Raw genomic sequence first — 19,056 nt, 5'->3', positions numbered from 1 at the left:
TTGCGTGCACGCTGGCTAAGAACCCTGGTTTTGGGACAACAAGAGCTGTCCTCAGCTTACATGTCAGACTGCCAAAGGAGATTAAAAGTCAAACCATGCCAAGTTACTGGTTTGCTTCTGTTCCACTTACAGCATATTAATGTACAGGTCCAACTGCAGCCCCAGCTGGCTGGTCTCAGCAAAGACTACAGATGGGGCCAGTAAAATATTGTAATGCTCCCAGTAGTGCTCAAATTCGGAAGACCATATAAAGCAGAAGAGTCCAGTCATGTAAAACACTGGCCCTGGCCAGCTCTGCAGTTCAGTGAAAATCCTCATGGACCAACCAGGTGTTGCTCCCGCAAACAGATGCACAAATGTTACTTGGCTGTGACATCTAGGCTTCAGAGAGCTCTAAGCTTTTGCATTCCTATTTACATGCAAAAGGCAGGAGCCACATCATTGATGCTCCTCTTGAAAAAAGGGAAGGCTCCTCTTCCTTGCCACATTGTGTTTTGCGGTTGGTTGCAGCCAACTGAGTTGTCGTGATGTAGAAACCTAGAGACAATGCTAGCCAATGTCCCTTGGCAGCAATTCAGGTGGTATTTCTGTTTCACATGACAACACCAACAAATGGGAGAAGACACCAATGAAAAGGTAGACAGGTTTTTAATGGCATGATCAAGAATCCCCTTTTAAAAACAAAATTAATGACAATGGTGTCTGATATGAAGAAGAAATGGCCGCATCATTTATTGTATTTTTTTAAATGTGATCTGAAGTTATGACAAATGGCAGGTGGATCTGTACACAGACAGGGCCTCAGTGATACATGCCAGATTTTATGGCCAAGAAATTTGCCATGCAATTGAACCGGATCATGGTTCCTCGGTCGCAGTTGTACATTCTGTTTGCAGTGTGTAAACATTCTCCAGTTGCTTTCATAAAGAATGCAAAAGAAGACATGTAGAGAGATTTAGCCTTGGGAGCCAGTCACATTTCCAAGCAGGCAGTACCAAGGAGTGAAGTCGTGTTTCCAGGCCAAAAGACTTTGTGCCAGAGGCAAAAGAAAATGGCATGGGTGCACCAGATACAATGTTTCTGAGTGTAGAGTCACATGCTATCATGTTAAAAGGCAATATACACAAATCATCTGTGTTTCCAGCTCCAATTCTTGTCCAGAGAAGCAGCAGCCCAGGTCCCAGAGCACAGCAGTGTTGCTGACATTGGTTTTCACACACACAGGGCTCCTTGCCTAAAGCCCCGCGGTTCTGCAGAGCTCCTCACACCATCTGCAGGCGACAGTTCAAGAGCCTCTGCCTTGCAGCCCTACAGTCATTTAGCCAAGCGCTGAGTGAACATCAGCCCCTGCGTCCTTATAGCGACCCCGCGTCAGACCTCACCCCTGCAGCCTCCTCTAGTTTAACAGCTAAGACGAGTTCTCAGCTTGGTACCTAACAGGAACCCACCTCTGGATTTGTTGTGGCAGCTCCCTTCCTCCTTTTAGCACAGAGGGCATCATCAATACATACTTCAAACCTGCTTACCAGACATTTGCAGCTGCAAAAATAAAAGGGATAATGTTCTTCCTTATAACCTAGAGCACCAGTCTGCATGATAGAGGGTCTGCTGCATGAGTTGGTGGACAAGTCTGCCTCAAGCTTTGTAGAAAACCAGGAGGGCTTCAAGCCCCCAGCCAGAAAGGGACTGACCTGCAGGGAGTACACAGTGACTTCGAAGACAAGATCTGCTTGAGGAGGTAAAATTAGGGACCAGGGGAGAGGAGAGTCATGGTGTACAAACCACTGTTATTTCCTAGGACCCTGGCTATGCTTGGGGTCACGGTTCACCACAGTGTTGCAACCAGGGCTATTCTCTGGCCTCACAAAGATACCAACCCCAATGCACATGGAGATGCTGCCAACCTGCATTCAGGCCAACTGGCTCTGCTGTTACAATCAGCATGGTCCCAGCCCCTTGGAGCACAGCGACAGGCTGAAGAAGGGCAATACCACCATTCAGGGTTCTGCAGGAGACCATGGGAGCCGGCACAGAGTGAGGCCATGGGCACCCACCCGGGACCCGTAGAAAGGGAAAAGGGCCTGTACAGGAGCCCAGCTCACTGCCTTGCATGCAACTGAGTAGCTGGCAAACAGATAGAATCAAAAGTGGTTGCAAACTCCCAGGTGCTTTGTGAAACTAGCCTAGTGCTGCTAGGGGATATGTATATCATTAGCGCTATTTATATTGTTATAATAATATATATGATAGTCTTTACTTAGAAAAGGCTAGCAAAGTCTCCTGCCTCTCACATATTCCAAAGACAACTGACTCAGAAATGTTTGCTACTGAAACACAAAGACTCTCATCTCAACAGAGCATTTGCAGTATCTCATGATACCCGGCAGTCCCAAAGACACTTCTGCTCCCAACACACGACCCTACAGTGCTCCTCCTCTCTGTTCCTACCACCCATGTACATGTATGCACAGACGCAGGCACGGTGGCAGCCTGTCTCAGGGGTCACCTCAAAACGCACATGAGCACAAGCATCTGCAGTTGGCCATGACAGATTCTGCAGCAAACACACTCATGGGGAACACACGTAGCGTCAGGCTCTTCACAGAAATTCCTGCAAACATGGAAAAGTGCTGAGAAGTCTGCTTCTCCTCCTCTTACCCCAGTTTCCTTTATTCCTCCTAGCCATTTCATCTGCTTTGGTCAGCTCAGTCTTCTCTTTGATCTTCTCTTCTTTGCAGTGAAGCAAGGATGCAGCTAGACACCAACAGCAATGTTTGAGCAGCCTTGTGTTTCCTCAAGGCCTGACGGAGCTTGCACACTATGTTTCATGGGCAGGGAACAGCAGGGTTTTGCATCTCCTGCATTTCTGTGATGTGACAGCCCACCACGTCCTGTGATGCCATACTGAATTGTCTGGCATACCTCAACCACTTAACCCTAACATCACAGGCCTTGTCCCCTGCTGTCCCTAAAAATGATCTCCCATGTTTTCTCCAACTAGGGCAGGTGTCCTCCTAGCCTCCCTGCAAGGTGGGGTAAGAAGAAGAGAGGACCTAGAGGAGTTGTTGACCCTTTTGCAGGCCAGTTTAAACAGTTATGTTAACAGAGAGCATCACTGCTGGTCCACATGCCTGCCAGAAAATCCCTCCAGAGAGACACGCAAGAGGAATGGGAACTTCTGCAAGCAGGGTGTGCTGTGCACCCTGATCTCAGGCGTACCATGGGTTCACACTCACCACTGAGCAACTGAAGGGCAGAACCTTGAAAATCAGAGCCAGGAAGGAGATCCAGAGCAGCACCCACATGGCAGGGGCTTTCCTGTGTCCCTCTGCTGACACCTGAAATAAGGATCCAGGCACCACCTGCTGCAGCACACTAACAGGGCTGTTAACAAGGGGCTTGCAAGCATCCCTCTGACCACGTCTGCCAGAAAAATGCAGCTGTGTGGGACACCTCTTGTTACCAAATTCTTGAAATCCACTTGACTGGAAGAGCCTAGCACTGAAACTCCTGTAAAAATAACGTCGATGAAGGAATGAAAGAGGCAATGTGACACCCAACCAGGATCACAGCATCACTTGCTACTGGGAAGGAGAGCAGGTCTGCACACCCAAGCCTGTGGGACACAGGGGGACAGTCAGGCCCTGCAAGAGTTACCCTTAGAAGCCTTTCAGTAGTAACAGCACCTGGTACCTCCTGCACAGGCTGTCTGGGGAGGAATCATTGCTGCAGTCAGTCAGCTTTCACTTCCATCACAGTTCTTTCTCATCAGAAATAACTGAGGGAGCATGCTGCTTTTGACACACTCTCCTGCTCCCCTCTGTGCCAGGGACAGCAGGAATGCAGGACTGTGCTGGATCAATGAGGCTGGTAGCACAACCACAAGGAGAGACAACTCATGCCAGGCCCAGATCTCTGTGGACCCAACTGCACCATTAGCCCAGCCCTGTCAAACAACACTAGGAACAGATGATGTTTTCTGTGCTGGAAATAATTCACTGGCTTTCTGGAATCTGTTCAGATGTTCACAGAGTACCCTGTTCTCGCAGCCACCCCATCACAGCTCTCATGCTCCTTTCCAGAACAGTTCCTGTAGATGTAAACAACTTCAGGATTCCTCAGATTCAATGGCCATCAGTGTGACTGTTTGTATATTTGTTCAACTGAATCAAGGTTATTATTGTCCAGACACCTCTATCAAGCTTTGTTGTCTGCAAAGAGTAAATATGCAGCTGTGGGGATGGGTGTACAGAACAGTCGTATTTTTGTTCTGCCTCATGCAAAACATCTTTTAGGCAAGTCAATGGTGCGGGATCCAAAGTATTTAGGTCTGGAGTGTTTACCCCTGCAAGACATTGAGAAAATTTTGTGGCTACAAGATCTCACCAAGCTCAGACAGGTATTAGTCACCCTGGCTTTCATTTTCAAACATTCTTAATTAGTCCGGGGGCTAAAACCTTGGTTAATTTATTTCTAGTGGAACACTAAGCTTCTGCTCTGATAATATTACTTGAAGAATACAGCCCTTGCTTTTACATTCTCATTGTTGTGTGGAAGAGCTGAGCACTGGGAAACACATAAACGTGACCTCCACAACTCAACCCCCTGTACTCTTAGACAAAAACGCACAAGGTTCCCATGGCATGCTAGCAAACCTCCTCAGAAAGCAGCAGCTTTTGCCTGTGCTACAGGATAATTTCCCACCCTTCCCTGTAGGGGAGCTGTGGCTGAAACTACAGTGCCAAAATTCACAAACACCAAGATCATGACAATAATAGCACAAGGAATTTAGGTGCAAGGGGCACCTAAGCCAAAGGCATCCGGTGACTATTTGCATCTTCAGCATGGAGCTGTGTTTGGTGGACTATAGTCTTATGGCACCAACCACACTCAGGTCGAGAGGAACCACCCATGTTGGGAGGTATGGTATCCACAGATCACAGTTTGGTATTGGGGACAGAAGCAGCTGCAGTGTGCTCCCTTCTACATCAATTAGCAAGCACTCTTGATTTCCCAGCAAGCTGCCCATACAGCCCTACTTCTATCTAACTATTCACCACAGAGGAATCTACTGAAAGAGCAGCCGTGTCGCTGAGCAGAAATGCCAGATGGCCTCCTCTGTGGGACACACTGGAGCAGGTAGCAAGACCTGCCTGTCTCCTATTCACACCTGCAGAGGCATCCCTGGAAAGAAGACCCCCTGCTCCAGCCTGCCCCTGCTCTTATCTCAGCACACAAGGATGCATTCATCCTTCTTGGCTAAGCTGGTGACAATCCTTTGCTAACACAGGTGACAGGAAGTGAGCCAGCACTCAGGTAAATGGTGGAGGCCAAGGCTAGCATTTTCCCAGACACAAGAGAGGAGGGATCTGCTTGCAGAACAGGAGCCTTCCTGTCCAGCAGACCTTCCTCTCATCATCTCTGCTCCTCTTTTCAAAGCCAGGGTTGGTGTTGGTGACTGGTATTGCTAGAGAGAGGGGAATGCCTGGGGACGGAGGGGACTTAGGCACTAGGCAGGCTGCCTGGGTTGCTGCTTGGTGCTGTGCATTAGCAAGCGTGAGCTGCAGGCTGGATGTCTCCCTTGAAGAAGGTTCTGTGGCTCACATGCTCTCAGACCCTCGGGAGCTGATCACAACTGTGTGGGGTGAGAGTGTGTGAAGCATTGAACTACAGCTACTGCTATACACTCGTGGGTCCAGCACGGAAGGCTGTGCTGCAGCATCTCGACTGTATACTATATGCTGAAGTTACCCAGGGCTGGCAGAAGAAGACCATTATCTGGCAGCAGCCTTACTCTCCAAGGACATTTGCTTTCCTTTGGTTGCTGGACTCTGAGTCTGGGTTTTTGCTCTTTGTTGCTTTTTGGCCACACCAGGAGAGGTCAGGGAATCCCCTGTCAGCCCCAGGGCCTGAGCTGCATGCTGGGGGGGAAGGAGAAACTCGCTGGAGAGCAGTCCCTGGCTTATACTTTTGGCAGGGAGAAGGGTTTTCCCTCCAAGGTGGCAGCAGGCTTCTGGGAGAAGCACTGGGGTTTCTTGAAGGAAGGACAGGGCTCTGAGGGGAGATCCACAGCTGGACCTCCATGAGCTGCTCCGTGGAGGAAGAGAAGTGGAGCTCAGCTAAGGAGGAAGCCGACTTTGTGTCTGTGTAGTTCGCCGCTCGTTTGGGACACTTCCAGCTGGTCTCTGTGCCTGAAGCCTGCAGAGGAAGAGAAAAGGGAGGATGAAAGGGAATTTCTGCAAGGGGCTTAGGGCTCCTGGCAAGTTTGGCATGAATGTTGCTGAGCAATTATAAGAAGTCTCCAGCACCAGGATGACAGGAGTTTTGCTGTGGACAAGACAGGGCACTGGTTTGAACACTCGTGCTGTTAACTAGTGTTGGCCCTGATCCTCCAGTGCTCTCTGAGACAATGCACAGGCATGGTTTGGCCAATAGCACATATCTGTGACTCTTCTTGACATGCAGCATGGATGTAGCAACTTCTTTCAAGGTAGCAGGTACAATCTGGGAATGTGGGGATGAGCTGGATTGCACCAGCTGGCCTCTGACAGTAACTACTGGTAGATAAACCAACCCACAGGGATGCCCTCCTTTCACCCCACACTTCTGAAAGAGCAGAATTTGCTGGACCTGTGGCAGAGCCACATCAGCATCTCTGCTCCTGGGCTGGACCTCCAGACCCAAGTTCAGGAAGAAAAGCCAAACACTGCAGAATTCAGAAGGCTCACTTCCCCTTATATGTGTATGCTTACTTGATAGAGAACAAGGTACCTTCAAAAAAATCCCAAAACACAGGGATATGTAGGAACTCAGACCATGTGGAGGTGGTCCGTGCTGTTCTGGATCACTGACAGAGCCCATGCACGTACATCTCCCTCTCTCCACCTCTTTGCATGCTGGCCATCTTCTGAGGCAATCACAACTGGCAACCTTGCAGCCCTTGGAGCTCTAATCACAATAGCCAGGTCAGTCACAACTGTGCCAAGTATGCTGCAAAACTGAGAGCTCAACATGGGAGGACTCTGCTATTATCAGGATCAGATCAAATGAACGAGCTTGTGGAACGGAAGAAGGCCTCAAAGCCAGGGCAAGAGAAGAGGGCTTTGGCCCTTTGGCCAGACTGAGCCAAAGAAGGCAGAGAGGTGGCAATTTCACACATCAGTGAGCTGAAATTACTGTAGGAAACAGGGATGGACCACTCAACCACTCATTCAAGCCAAGTGAAAGGTAAAGCAGTAGGAGGTGAGCAAAGTCCTGGCTGCATCTCCTTAACAAGTCCAACATTTTGCATTGCTCAGCATTTTGGTCTTACCTGTAGGCAAGAGCCGCATCCTGTGGAGAGCTACATAGCATGGCCATTGCAACAGCCATGGAGCTCTCAGACTTTGCCACCTCTAGCGTTGTTTTCACTGGTGTGATGGGCCGAGGAATTCTGCTCTTTGTGCTTATGGATCTTTCTTCTTTCCCCAGGGGGACAGCCTTCTCTTTCCCAGCCTTCCTTGGGACTGAGTCATCAGAGTCATGTGTGTCCTCCTCAGAACCAGTGGCTGAGAGGGTTTCTGAAGCCCGCTGCCTCTCGTCGCTGGAGGATGCTGAGGAGGAGGCCTCTGAGGCCAGCCGAAGAAGGCGGTTTTGCCTCTTCTCCATCACGAAGCGAGCCAAGTCAGGTTGCTTTGCCCTCTTATAAAGCCTCTCTTTGGCAGAAAGTGATGTTGAAAGGTCTGAGCCAGTGTCCTCCTCAGAGAACAAAATGGGTATTCGACTTCTATACCTGGAACCAAGAGGCCTCCTGGGGCCTTTATGCTGTGTGTTGAAGAGGATCTCTGCTCGTTTCAGGTGTTCTGCCACCAGTGCTGACTTCTCAAGGTCAGGATCCCTTGTCACCACCTTACCAGGCTCATCCAAATCCAGCGAGAGTGACACTTTGTCAGAGAGCTCTGGCTTGTCTTTGAGAGGCTTTGCTTCAGCATTGGGAAGGGGCAGCTGCTCCCCTGCTGTTTCTGAGGTGGTTTCAATGTGATTAGCCGAAAGCGCAGAGCTCTCTGTCTGTGCCCCTTCCAGTCCTGAATGTATGCTTTCATTCTCTATCTGCACCAGGTTGTCCTCCAGCTCTTCTTCAATAATGACCTCCTCAAACTGGCCCGGAGGGCAGTTCTCCTCATGCCTCATCAGCTCGCCACTGGAAGACATGACACGTAAGTGGGTCTTTTCAGCAATAGGAACAAATGTGCGCTCAACTTTGGTAAAGGGGGAGGAAGCTGTAGCCACTGTCACGGGGGGCTTTGGTTCAGATTTAAGGACTGAAGAGAGGGTCCCTGGCTCGGATACATGCAGTTGGCTATCCATAGGCTGTGGCCGCTCACTCTGAGGAGTCAGTGCAGCAAGAGTGCCCAGATCAACTTCTGGAACCACGTCTGTGGTCACTGGAGACTCTTTCAGATCACCTGGTGAAAATAGCACTAGTGTTTTTGAGCCTTCCTCCAGCTCCAGGTCCCCACCAGCAGTGGAAGCGCGACCCTTGGATCCCTTCTGGTCATCAGCCAGGAGTGTGGAGGGTGCACACTCCTGGCTGCGCTCTGTGCTTTTTTGACTCAGGCCACTGCTGGAACCATTGTGCATATCAATCTCATCCCCTTCCTCCTCTTCCTCCTCCTCGTCTTCTTCCTCATTGTCTTCCTCCTCCTCCTCCTCTTTTCCATTTATTTCCAGATAAGGTTCCAGAGGTTTGCAAGGGGCAGTCAAAACAACATTTGAGAAATCAACTTTCTTTATCCGCTGGGATACCTTAGGCTTTTCCCAGTAGTCCGACATATCTTTTCTGAAGTCTTGATAAGGCAAACTTAAAGGCACTGCCTTGGGCAGACCATTCATTTCAAATGACTTCAGCATATATGCCTGCAAGAAGACACATGTGACAAAAGAAAAGGGTTAGTATTCAGACATAGCATGGACACAGACATCAGAATCAAGAGCAGTGGGAAGCATCAGTCGAAAGGTTCTAGTCCATGACACTTTCAAAATACATGCCTGAGCAGTGATCCCTCAATCATTTAATTCATACAAACCTTAGAGAGATTCACACATACTCATAAATGAAGGCAGAAAAATGTGCCAAAGGAGTTCCTTTGTTAGCAGCCTTTACCTGGACCTAAAAGAGATTTTTGCAAGCAATTCCTCAGGATTTTTTTCATGTTTACCAGTCTTCTTCAGTATTTATATATTTATTGCAATATTTAAACATTTACATATTCACTTCTTCCTTACTGGAACCATTCAGCAACTCTCTTTCATTCCTAGGCCATGGTGAACTCAAGGGGCCCCTCAGGGCCAGCTACATTTGCTGATGACTTTTCCATATTATCCACCATTGTCTTGGGGGCAATACCCTTGTAGTGCTCCTGTGTTCCCCTCTATGCTATTCATCCCTCGCTCCTGCTCTCACATCCCTCCAGCAACTCATACTTCTGACTCTTACAGGCTCCTTCAGCTTTCACTAAAATGATTCGCAAGTAAAGTCATGAAAGCTGACATATAAAGTATCATTATTAGACTCTGGGGTGTCCAAAAATTAAAAGCAATGGGAGGACAGAACAGCTGGTCTTTCTTGAGCAGCAGTCTGTGGTGGAGAGATGGCCCATAAGGCACCAGGGGTAGGTTGTGAAATGATTACAATACCAACAGAAAAGCAGCAACTCACACACACATGCACACACTTGAACAAATAAGCAAAATAAGCAAAAAAATCGCAAAATAAATAGGCAAAATAAAAGTCCATTGAGGTTTAGTCTAATTAACAATTAGTTGCAAATTAAAACCACAGAAGCATCACTCTGTAAAATGGATTAAAAAACAAAACCAAACCAAAACCAAATCCCAAAACATTTAAGTCACCCTTCTTTAAGAGGGCTGGGAAACAAAAGCCTCTCTGTAAACTCAACCAATCAATAATGCATCACGTTACTTTTCAGTCCTAATTATGAACAGCAGGCTCCAAACATCGATGTTTGCAAGTGGCATTTGACAGTATCAGAGGCTATGACTAAACAAGCACCCATTTAACTACCTGGGCTACAGAGCTGCCATCAGCCAGCACATTCATCTGGCTATGGGAACAGAACATTTTGTCTCTGAGGGGGAAAGAAGCCCTCAATAGCTTTTCAGTCCAATGACACAATTTCAAATTGTGCTGTAAATCTGCATGTTACTCTGTGCAGAGCAACTGCCTTATTAGTATGTCTGAAAAATGTAAGATCTCTATGCTCATGTATAACAGGGACATTTCAAATAGCTCAGTGGGCAGCATCAAGCTGTTATGCATGGTGAAAAATTGTTATCTATTTAATATTTCTTTTTATATCTTATAAATTAAAACACAGGCTGGTGTTGGCAATGCCTCTGGACTCCAAATCATTGTCTCTTATTTCATTAAAGCTGAAGTCTGGTGCTGAAGATGACCCTGTATTAGCCTGATTTAGTCTTTCACTGACCCACTCTACCTTTTCTATTAGGATGACAGATTTGGGTCTTGAACTGGTAAGAGGGACTTACCACCCTTTGCAAAGGAAATTACCCACTTGACTTCCTCCCTCAGGCATTTTTTTGGACATTAGCAGCCTAAAATTGGCTTCTGCCTGTTGGCTGGATGTGCTTTTCCCAGGACATATACCTGCAGTGCTATCCTGGAGTCTTAACCAGACACGCTTCCTCAGTGGAACTGGGACCTGATTAAAGAAGCCCTGACCAACATCTTGCCTTGTGCTGAGCCTCCCACTGGAAGGAGTACCTGATCCCCAATAACAGTTCACCTGCTGCTCTACTTCATCCCATTTTCTAGATGCTGTGATTGATGGTACAGCTTTGTGATCGCTGGTTTCTCTGCATATGTAAACTTTCATACATCCCGTCAGCTCCTACGAGCTTGTGTCATCTCATCTACTTTCTGGTCAAGAAGAACTGAATCCAGTCCTGCAGTGTACATCCTCTGTAGGTCAGAGATACGGTTTATGTGTCCTGCAGTCTGCCCCACCAGCAGCCCTGTCTCCAGCAACCCCTCTTTCCTCAACAGCTCTTACCCTTGCAAGACATCAGAAGTTTTACTGAGATGAGATTCACATGAAGCAGTAAGATATGACACAGCTGGACATCATGATGTTGCTGTAATAAAAATAATGTTTCTTTCCTTCTTCTGCTCTGGTACCCCTTTGCTGTCATTCAGTTGTGCAGTAGATACCTTTCTAATCATAATGTACTTCCACCTCTGGCTGTACAAATTCTTTGTGGTATTTAGCAAATGAACTGCCCTTCTGTCTGTAATTCCCCATGTATTTTCTATTTCCCTGCATGGACACTGCACCCTAAGCACAACAGTGATTGTTTGACTTCTGCCTACCTGTGGGAGACTTGGACTGCTTAACCTGTTGCATGCAATACCCCAAAATTGTCAGAATGCTTTCCTTAGAGAAGTCGGAAGCTGTTGTTGTTTTGCTACTGCAAATGCACCATGGAGAAAATCTGAAGAGCATAAATATGCCAAAAAATATGGAGGACAGAAGTTACCTACAAACTCAACTAAAAGAAACTTTGTTGAAATGCTGCTTGGATCATTTATTAATTTAACACATATTTTATTACCTTCATTGCTATCATCACCTGAGGCTGTTAACAAGGAAGAATGTCCTAGGGCATCAAAGTATGAGATTGGCTTCACTGTTGAGTTAATGTAATCAGCAGCTAGCTGTAAGCAAACAGCCTGCCGGACTAGGTGTTCCCAGTTTGTCCTCTCTTGGCAGTCATCATGTGTCTTCTGTACTACAGGTCACTCAGCTGCTCTAGGACTTTTTCCCAAAAGCTGGAGAAGAATTTTTCTGTTCTGCTGTGCCAATGGGAAGATGCCAGAAGATCAAGAGTGGAGAGTCTTAGCTTGCATCTTAAAATTGTAGAATAAAAAAGGTGTAAGGAATCTCTGGAGGTCTCTGCTCCAGCCACCCCTCAAAGCAGGACTAACTCAGAGATGTCTGCTCCAGGCCATGTCCAACTGAGCTTTGAGTATCTTCAAAGATGGAGATCTCACAACCTCTTTGGGACCCTGTCCTAGAGTTTGAGGCTTTTCATGCTGAAAAAGTTTTTCTTTATATCTAATTTCTACATCTAATTTTCCTTTTACCCAGCTTGTGTCCATCACATCTCATCTTTTCATTGTGATCCTCTGAGAAGAGTCTGGCATCATCCTTCCATCAGGTGATTCAAAGAAAAAATAAGATCCCACCCCAACCCTTCTCTTTTTAAGGCAGAACAAACCCAACTCTCTCAACCTCTCTGTACGTCATATGTTTCTAGTTCCTCATCATCTCGGTGGCCCTCTGCTAAGCTCACTCCACTATGAGAAGGAACTATGCCATGAGTTGAGGCAACCATCCCATTTTAAAAAGCTACCAAGACTGTGAGTGGGCAGAGCTACCCTGGATCTGGACAAATCTGAGTCAAAAAGACTGCCTTTACCTATAGCAAGCTCCGATCTCTGCCTATGTTCCTCACTTTCTCGGAAGACACATTTGCCTGTCTTTGGGCCGTGAACCATTTTTTTCCAACCTGCTTGGGCTTAGATCTTAACTCCTGGGTCTTTTGACTTCCCAGTCAATTGTCCAGGAATGCATATGGCTGTTAATTAGTCTGAGCATGTGTGCCCCACAAAGTCTCTGCATTTCATATCTGTAACACTCTGTCTTTTCACTGAATTTAAATTAAATTTGGCTAGTAACTACTTTGGGCAGCAATATGTATTTGGAAGGCAATAAATATGCCTGCTTTGCACAGAGGCTACAATTAGAATATGAAGAGGAAGGAGAGTCAGGAGAGAAAAAGATCTACCTGCTTGTATTTGGTAGAGGCAGAAATCAGAGCCTTCAAGTCCATCTCTGTCCCCGTGCTCATCAGCAGCTATGTGGAGTCTGGGGATTTGTCTTTAAACTGGTGGGGTTTCAAATTAGCAGGATCATTGGCAATAGGACATCCTCAGAGGAGACTTACATTACCCAATATGGCAGCTGGAAAGTTTCTACATCCCAGTGATGCTGCAAATACTGCAAAAATCAGCAAAGGTGCAATCTCCACGGAATTACAGAATAGTTGGGGTTCAAAGGGACCTCTGGAGATCATCTAGTCCAACCCACCTGCTAAAGCAGATTCAGCCAGAGCAGATCACACAGGAATGTGTCCAGGTGGGTTTTGAATGTCTCCAGAGAAGGAGATTCCACAACCTCTCTGGGCAGCCTGTTGCAGTGCTCTGTCACCCTCAAAGGAAAGAAGTTTCTCCTCATGTTTACATGGAACCTTCTATGTTTCAATCTGTGCCTGTTGCCCCTCATCCTATTGTTGGGCACAACTGCAAAGAGTCTGGTCCTATCCTCTTGACACTCATCCTGGAAATATTTATGAGTCTAAATAAGGTCCCCTCTAAGCCTTCTTTTCTCCAGACTGAACAGACCCAGATCTCTCAGCCATTCCTCATAAGAAAGATGCTCCAGACTCCTAACAATCTTTGGAGCTCTCTGGTGGACTCCCTCCAGTAATTCCTTGTCCTTCTTAAACTGGGAAGCCCAGAACTGGCCACGGTACTGCAGATGTGGCCTCACCAGGACAGAGTAGAGTGGAAGGAGAACCTCCGCTGACCTGCTGGCAACACTTGTCACAGCAAGTTTACAACCATGCACTAGAAGTTCCCAGGTCCCCTTGTCACCAAGAATGTAGCCAGATGTGTTCTTCTCAGACAGCAGCACAGAGCAGACTCATGCTGGTGGGTTCAAGAGCAGTACCAGCATCCAGGTTGTTAATGCGCTCCTCTGTATCCTGCCTCATGCCAAGTCACGCACACTCTGCCCAGGTCCCTTTAGCAATATGGAGTGATGACAGCACTTGCCATGCCTGTATGGCTTTCTGGTGATCTTACAGCTCTTGAATGCATAGAGAAAAGACCCTATAGCTTGTCTGTGCCTACACCCCCACAGCAGAGCAGTCTGTGGCACCGCACAGAGTGGGCCTGGCATTCACCAGAAAAGCCTGCCGTCTCCAGAAGCTCTGCACTGACATGGGGGAAAGGGAACAGTTTCTCAGGTGAGCCTAATCAATTTTCTCTTAGACTGTAGAATTTCAGATTATCATTTTTCTCCCATCTCTTGGTTTTAAACATTTTAAATGCAATAATTTGTGAAACAAAACCAAAACCAAAGCAAACCAAACCAAAACAACAAAACTAAAAAAAACCCAAACCAAACAAACAACAAAAAAAACACACACCTGGTACAAGAGAAAGATCACAATATTTGGCTAACATAAAACTAGGAAATACTGCATCTGTTCCATCTACCATTCTGTTTCAGACCTTGTTCTGAATCATCTCTCAGCCAGTGGCATCCATGCATCATCCATGTGCCAGTGGCATGGATGGCTCTATGGCATCCATGCATCCTTCCACAGTGTTTCAAAGATGCACATGTCCCACATACCAACAGTCTTACAGAAGCAAACCAAAATGCGCTTTAAGGTGTTTATCACAGAGGAGATGGGCTTTGGACCCTGCTAGAGGCAGACTCGTAAGAATCCTGACCCTCCATACAATTCCCAGGAGAAAAAAGAGACTCACACACTGTACAATCCTGTAAGTCAGAGACCACAACCAAATCCCAGCTCTTCCTCCCAGGCCGTCACCTGCCTGCACAATCTGCATTCTGTCTGTGAGGAGTTGGGGTCTTGTACTTCTTCTGCAAGCGGGAAGGTTTCCACCACCCTTTCCACAGGTACCAGAGCCTTTGCATGCACCTACTGCCTGCAGCCTCCCTCTCCAGCCCCTTTCAGAAAAACACTGAATTAGTAACTGTGCAATTCACACCAAAGCAAACAGGGTCTGTCACCATGTCTCCTCTTCCAACCTGATGCCAGACAGACCAACAGCAATAGGGGTTGGACCACATGCCGCTCTACAGTGGCGACTGCTTTCAGATGTGAGTCACAATGAAAGCAGCACGGTCAGATCCACTGAGCAGCCCAGGCAGGAGAATGTTACTTGCAGAACAACCACAATTTTGCATCTGCTTCCCTGGGGTTTCGGGGAGTGGAGGGACTGGAAGTTTACCAGATGTTCTTAAATGCCTTGTCAAATGGCTGATGGGAGACAGCCATCCAACCACCCTGTGCAGACCATGCTGCCAGCCAGTGCAGGATGCTCAGTGGAAGAAACCAAGAGAAATGTGATAAATTGTTTCTGCTGTGTTCATAGGTGTTGAATTGTACTAGCTTAAGTTTAGCCAGTTTGGATGCTGGTAACCATCAAGGCAGAGCTCTAAAAACTTTCATAAGTTCGGGCTAGTTGTAACCTGCTGCTGTGATATGACTGGGTTCAAGTGAAATTGATACTAGCCTAAATTTATGTAAATTGAACTCACAGTGTGGCCTTCCCAAAGTACATTAAACACATCTCCAACAGTCACAGAACTTTGTTTCTATTTCCAGATCTATCTTAACTGTGAGTTTTCAGCGATCACATTAGTAAACAATAATAAAACTCTCTCTGCTCTACCAGAACTCTTTCATATTCCTACCTGGTACACCCAAGGATAAGCAGGGGAAAACTGCCCAGAGCTGGAAGCAAAGGGAGCAGAAAAACAAAGCAAGAAAGCAGACAAAAAACCCAGCCATCAACAAGGTGCTGCCTTTAATTCTTTAATAAGGTTTTGGTAGTATACAAGGGTTTTTTTTTTCTTTCCTTCTTTTTTTTTTTTTTTTTTTTTTTTTTCCAGATTGTCTGGATTAGCATACATGGATTTAAAAAAGGCACAAAATCCATTGCACAGCTTCTGTTTGTTTGTTTGTTTTTGATTACATTGCCTGTTCATTGTAGTTTCAAGTGTAGGATTTTACAGTACTATGTACTATGCAGCATATGTACAGTACTATGCAGCATTTACAGCATGGTCTACATACAGGTAATCAATGCATGCATTTATACAGGAGATAGAATTAAAATTCTCTCTCAGTATTTCTATATACACAATCGTACAGTGTTTTTCTTCTGAAAAAAAGCTTTAAATTGGTCTTGCATGCTCAGTGTGCAAAAAGAATTAATGCAAGCATATATTACAGTGTTATTGCAGTACAAAAAGGGGTTGACCTTAGGCTCTAAAGGGATTAGATACAGGAAGAATAAAAAGACTCAGTAAAAATAAGCTTTGGATCCCTTTAGTAAACTACATCCTTCCAAATGGCTCCCTACTCAGCATTGCCTTTAAAGCTACAGCAGGCTGCTTCTGCTCCATCTCCCTGCTGCCCTCCCCTGAGACAAACTTCCACAGGTTCTTCAAATCTTCTGTCTCTAACAAACTGATGAGGACTTCTAGCAACTTGAGGAAGCCCTTCTGCTGTGCCTCCCAAGCCTGAAGACCTGCTTGAAAGGGACTTTCCTGAGATCCTCTGCTTCAAGCAAACTCAACTCTCAGCAGATGAAGTTTCTCAAGCAAGCCAGGAAGTACAACAGGTTATCTACAGCTTTTGTCTCCTCTCAGTAGAAATTACTACAGAAACCCACATTCAGCTCCTATTGAATAGCGGTTAGATAAATATGGTTTGGACTACCTCCTGTTTAGCAGCAACAGAAGTCTAACAGGTAACACAAGGTAATGCAAAGGAAGGATATGCTCGTCCCTGAGATTCTTCATGGGAGCTGGAAAGCCTGAGAAGCGGAAATCGAGTTCCCAATATGACGTTAATTGTTCCATTGGGAATGGGAAGAGGCCTTAGTCCTGAGAGATGCAGATGACACACAAACAGCAAGAGCCGTAGTTCGGTCTTCCCTGTAGCAGCTTTGATTTGGATACTATCAGGACCTTAGCATATCCTGGAAGTGACATTGTCCTCTGCCAACATTGACTAAGCTTGTTTCGGACTGGGAGATCTGGCAGGATTCACAACAGTGAACGGAAAAAAAAACTATAATCTGAGCTTCTGAAGAAGCTCTTTCTTCAAACCAGTTTTAGATGAGGTAAAAGTACCGGGGGTCTTAGAGCTGCCATATTTGCTTGCAGGATCTCTGTTGTTCCAAGAATCAGCACCATAAATGTCAGAGAGATGTTCTTCTTGCCAGCATCTTACCATCAAACACTGCATAGCCTTTCCCTCTTTTTTTTTTTTTTTTTCAATCAAGGTCAATAGGACAGCCCAGTCCTATGCTGGTTAAGTGTCCCTCCCTTTTTGTGCTTTTGCATGTTGTTAGGTTTATGCCAGTTTTCCTAGCGTCTTGACCAGAAGCAAGAGCTCTGTAAGGGTAGTATGCCTGCCACTTAGCTTCCCACCTCTGCACCCATGACTGTCTCCAGCAAGAGTCAATGCAGAGCTCCTTCTCTGAGCAGACATGAACAAAGTGGAAGAAAATGATAATCCAAAAATTGTTCTAGTATCTAATAGTAAAGGCAACTTAATAGCAGCAAGAAAGAAGTAGCAGCAGCAGCTTCTGAAAGCTAAACATCTTCCTTAGTCATAAAAATAACCAGAAGTCAGCAGTGCTGAATAAGAACCTGATCTGGCTTTTTTTTTTTTTCAGGAATGACCAAGCTGAAGGGGCAAGAGCCCCACAGAAATCCTCCTTATCTGACTTGTTCAGAGGAAATCTGCCATTACTGTGTTCCACATTGCCAGATCATTAATTGCACTCATAATTAAACTGAGAAACTTGTTGGAGTTGTTGGAGGAAGCCCTGGGGATTCTTATGAGGCAAGTGCACTAGGTGAGGTAACCAACTTGAAACACTTTGCATGTGAAAAAAAACCCTTCAAACATAAGACCATTTTCTTTTCAAACAATAAAAGACATGCAAGTGAATGTAAAATGGAGATTGCTTCCAATCCCCAGGTTACACGGTTAGCAGCTTGTTCAAAATGTACATTCGTTGTAACATCATTTTTTCAATACAAAGGAGTTGCAATACATCAGATAATACTTGGAAACATTTCCCAGAAATTAATCTTTGCACTGTCCCAAGGAACTGCAAATGTGTGTGTTATAGCAAACCAAACACAAAACATATGATCTAAAAATGCAACAAAAAGGAAGGTAGTACTGCAGTGATCAGCCTTTACACATTTTATTTAATGTTTTAACATTACCCAAAATAGGCGTTTGCATACTAATAAGTTATGTCTTAAGTGGCAGCACCGTTCCTATCGCCAGAATACTCTGCCACCAGCAGATGGTGAATGGAGGGATAGGTATGCTACAAGACACTGAATTAAGAAAAGTGGGCTGGGCCAGGTTGCCAAAATCAGATCTGCAACATGCAAAGGATGCCAGGTGTGCCATTTGAACCAGACAACATGATAATTTCTGTAACTGATTGAGATTTGTTCTTTGCAATAGCCTTTTGAGTACTTGGATGTGTGCAAAGTGGCCCATTACCGGCACAGAAAGGTTTCTTTAAGGCATGACCATGCATGGCCATTTGTATTTCATGTGTGGGTCATGGACACATATAAACACACATACAACCAGAAATGGAAGCTCTGATAAAAAGCATCCTGACACCACCCTGGGGACAACAGTGAAACCAGGAAACACATCTGGCTTTCTTTGGTCAGCTTCTCCAGAAACTATCATCTCCTCCAGCCACTCTGGGGAAGGGCTGGCAACTACAAGGGAAGCGGGTCAAGAAGAAAAGCATACCATGTTCTCCAGCTGAGAAATATCCAGGGCAATTTATTCACTATAAACACTAACAGGATCCATGATTTTCAAGGCTTCAGACCTTGTCTGCCAGGAAATGCAATTTTATTTTCTTCAGCTAGCCTCTTTGAAGCCATCTGTTACTGCCAAGCAGAGATATATATGATAGTGATCTCCAAATAGTTCTTTCCCATTTGTCACAAAAGGAAAAACAGAAAAGGTAAAATAAAAATAATAGCTTCTCTTTTGAGTAGATTGGGATAAAAGAGCCCTTTCTTATTCAATGTGAGAGTTGCAAAATAGTCTCAGCTCCAGGTAAAGTTCTGAGAGTGGCGTGAATAAATCTCCACTGAC

General features: G+C 45.8%; 1 protein-coding gene across 1 annotated transcript in view; it reads right to left on the bottom strand.

Moving 5' to 3' along the window:
- Positions 1 to 5,774: 5,774 nt before the first annotated feature.
- LOC308038706 (tau-tubulin kinase 1-like) overlaps positions 5,775 to 19,056 on the bottom strand; it is a gene marked incomplete at both ends in the record, with an annotated part of 45,742 nt that continues 32,460 nt past the window's right edge. The window contains 5 exon segments of the mRNA XM_080341481.1: positions 5,775 to 5,931; positions 5,933 to 6,069; positions 6,072 to 6,119; positions 6,123 to 6,198; positions 7,313 to 8,895. Of these exon segments, the coding sequence (XP_080197607.1) occupies positions 5,775 to 5,931; positions 5,933 to 6,069; positions 6,072 to 6,119; positions 6,123 to 6,198; positions 7,313 to 8,895 (2,001 nt within the window).

The sequence above is a fragment of the Nesoenas mayeri genome (genome assembly GCF_963082525.1).
Source record: "Nesoenas mayeri genome assembly, chromosome: 3".
Classification (NCBI taxonomy): Eukaryota; Metazoa; Chordata; class Aves; order Columbiformes; family Columbidae; genus Nesoenas; species Nesoenas mayeri.
Note: the sequence above shows the minus strand (reverse complement) of the source record. Positions and strands in the feature narration are given on the sequence as shown.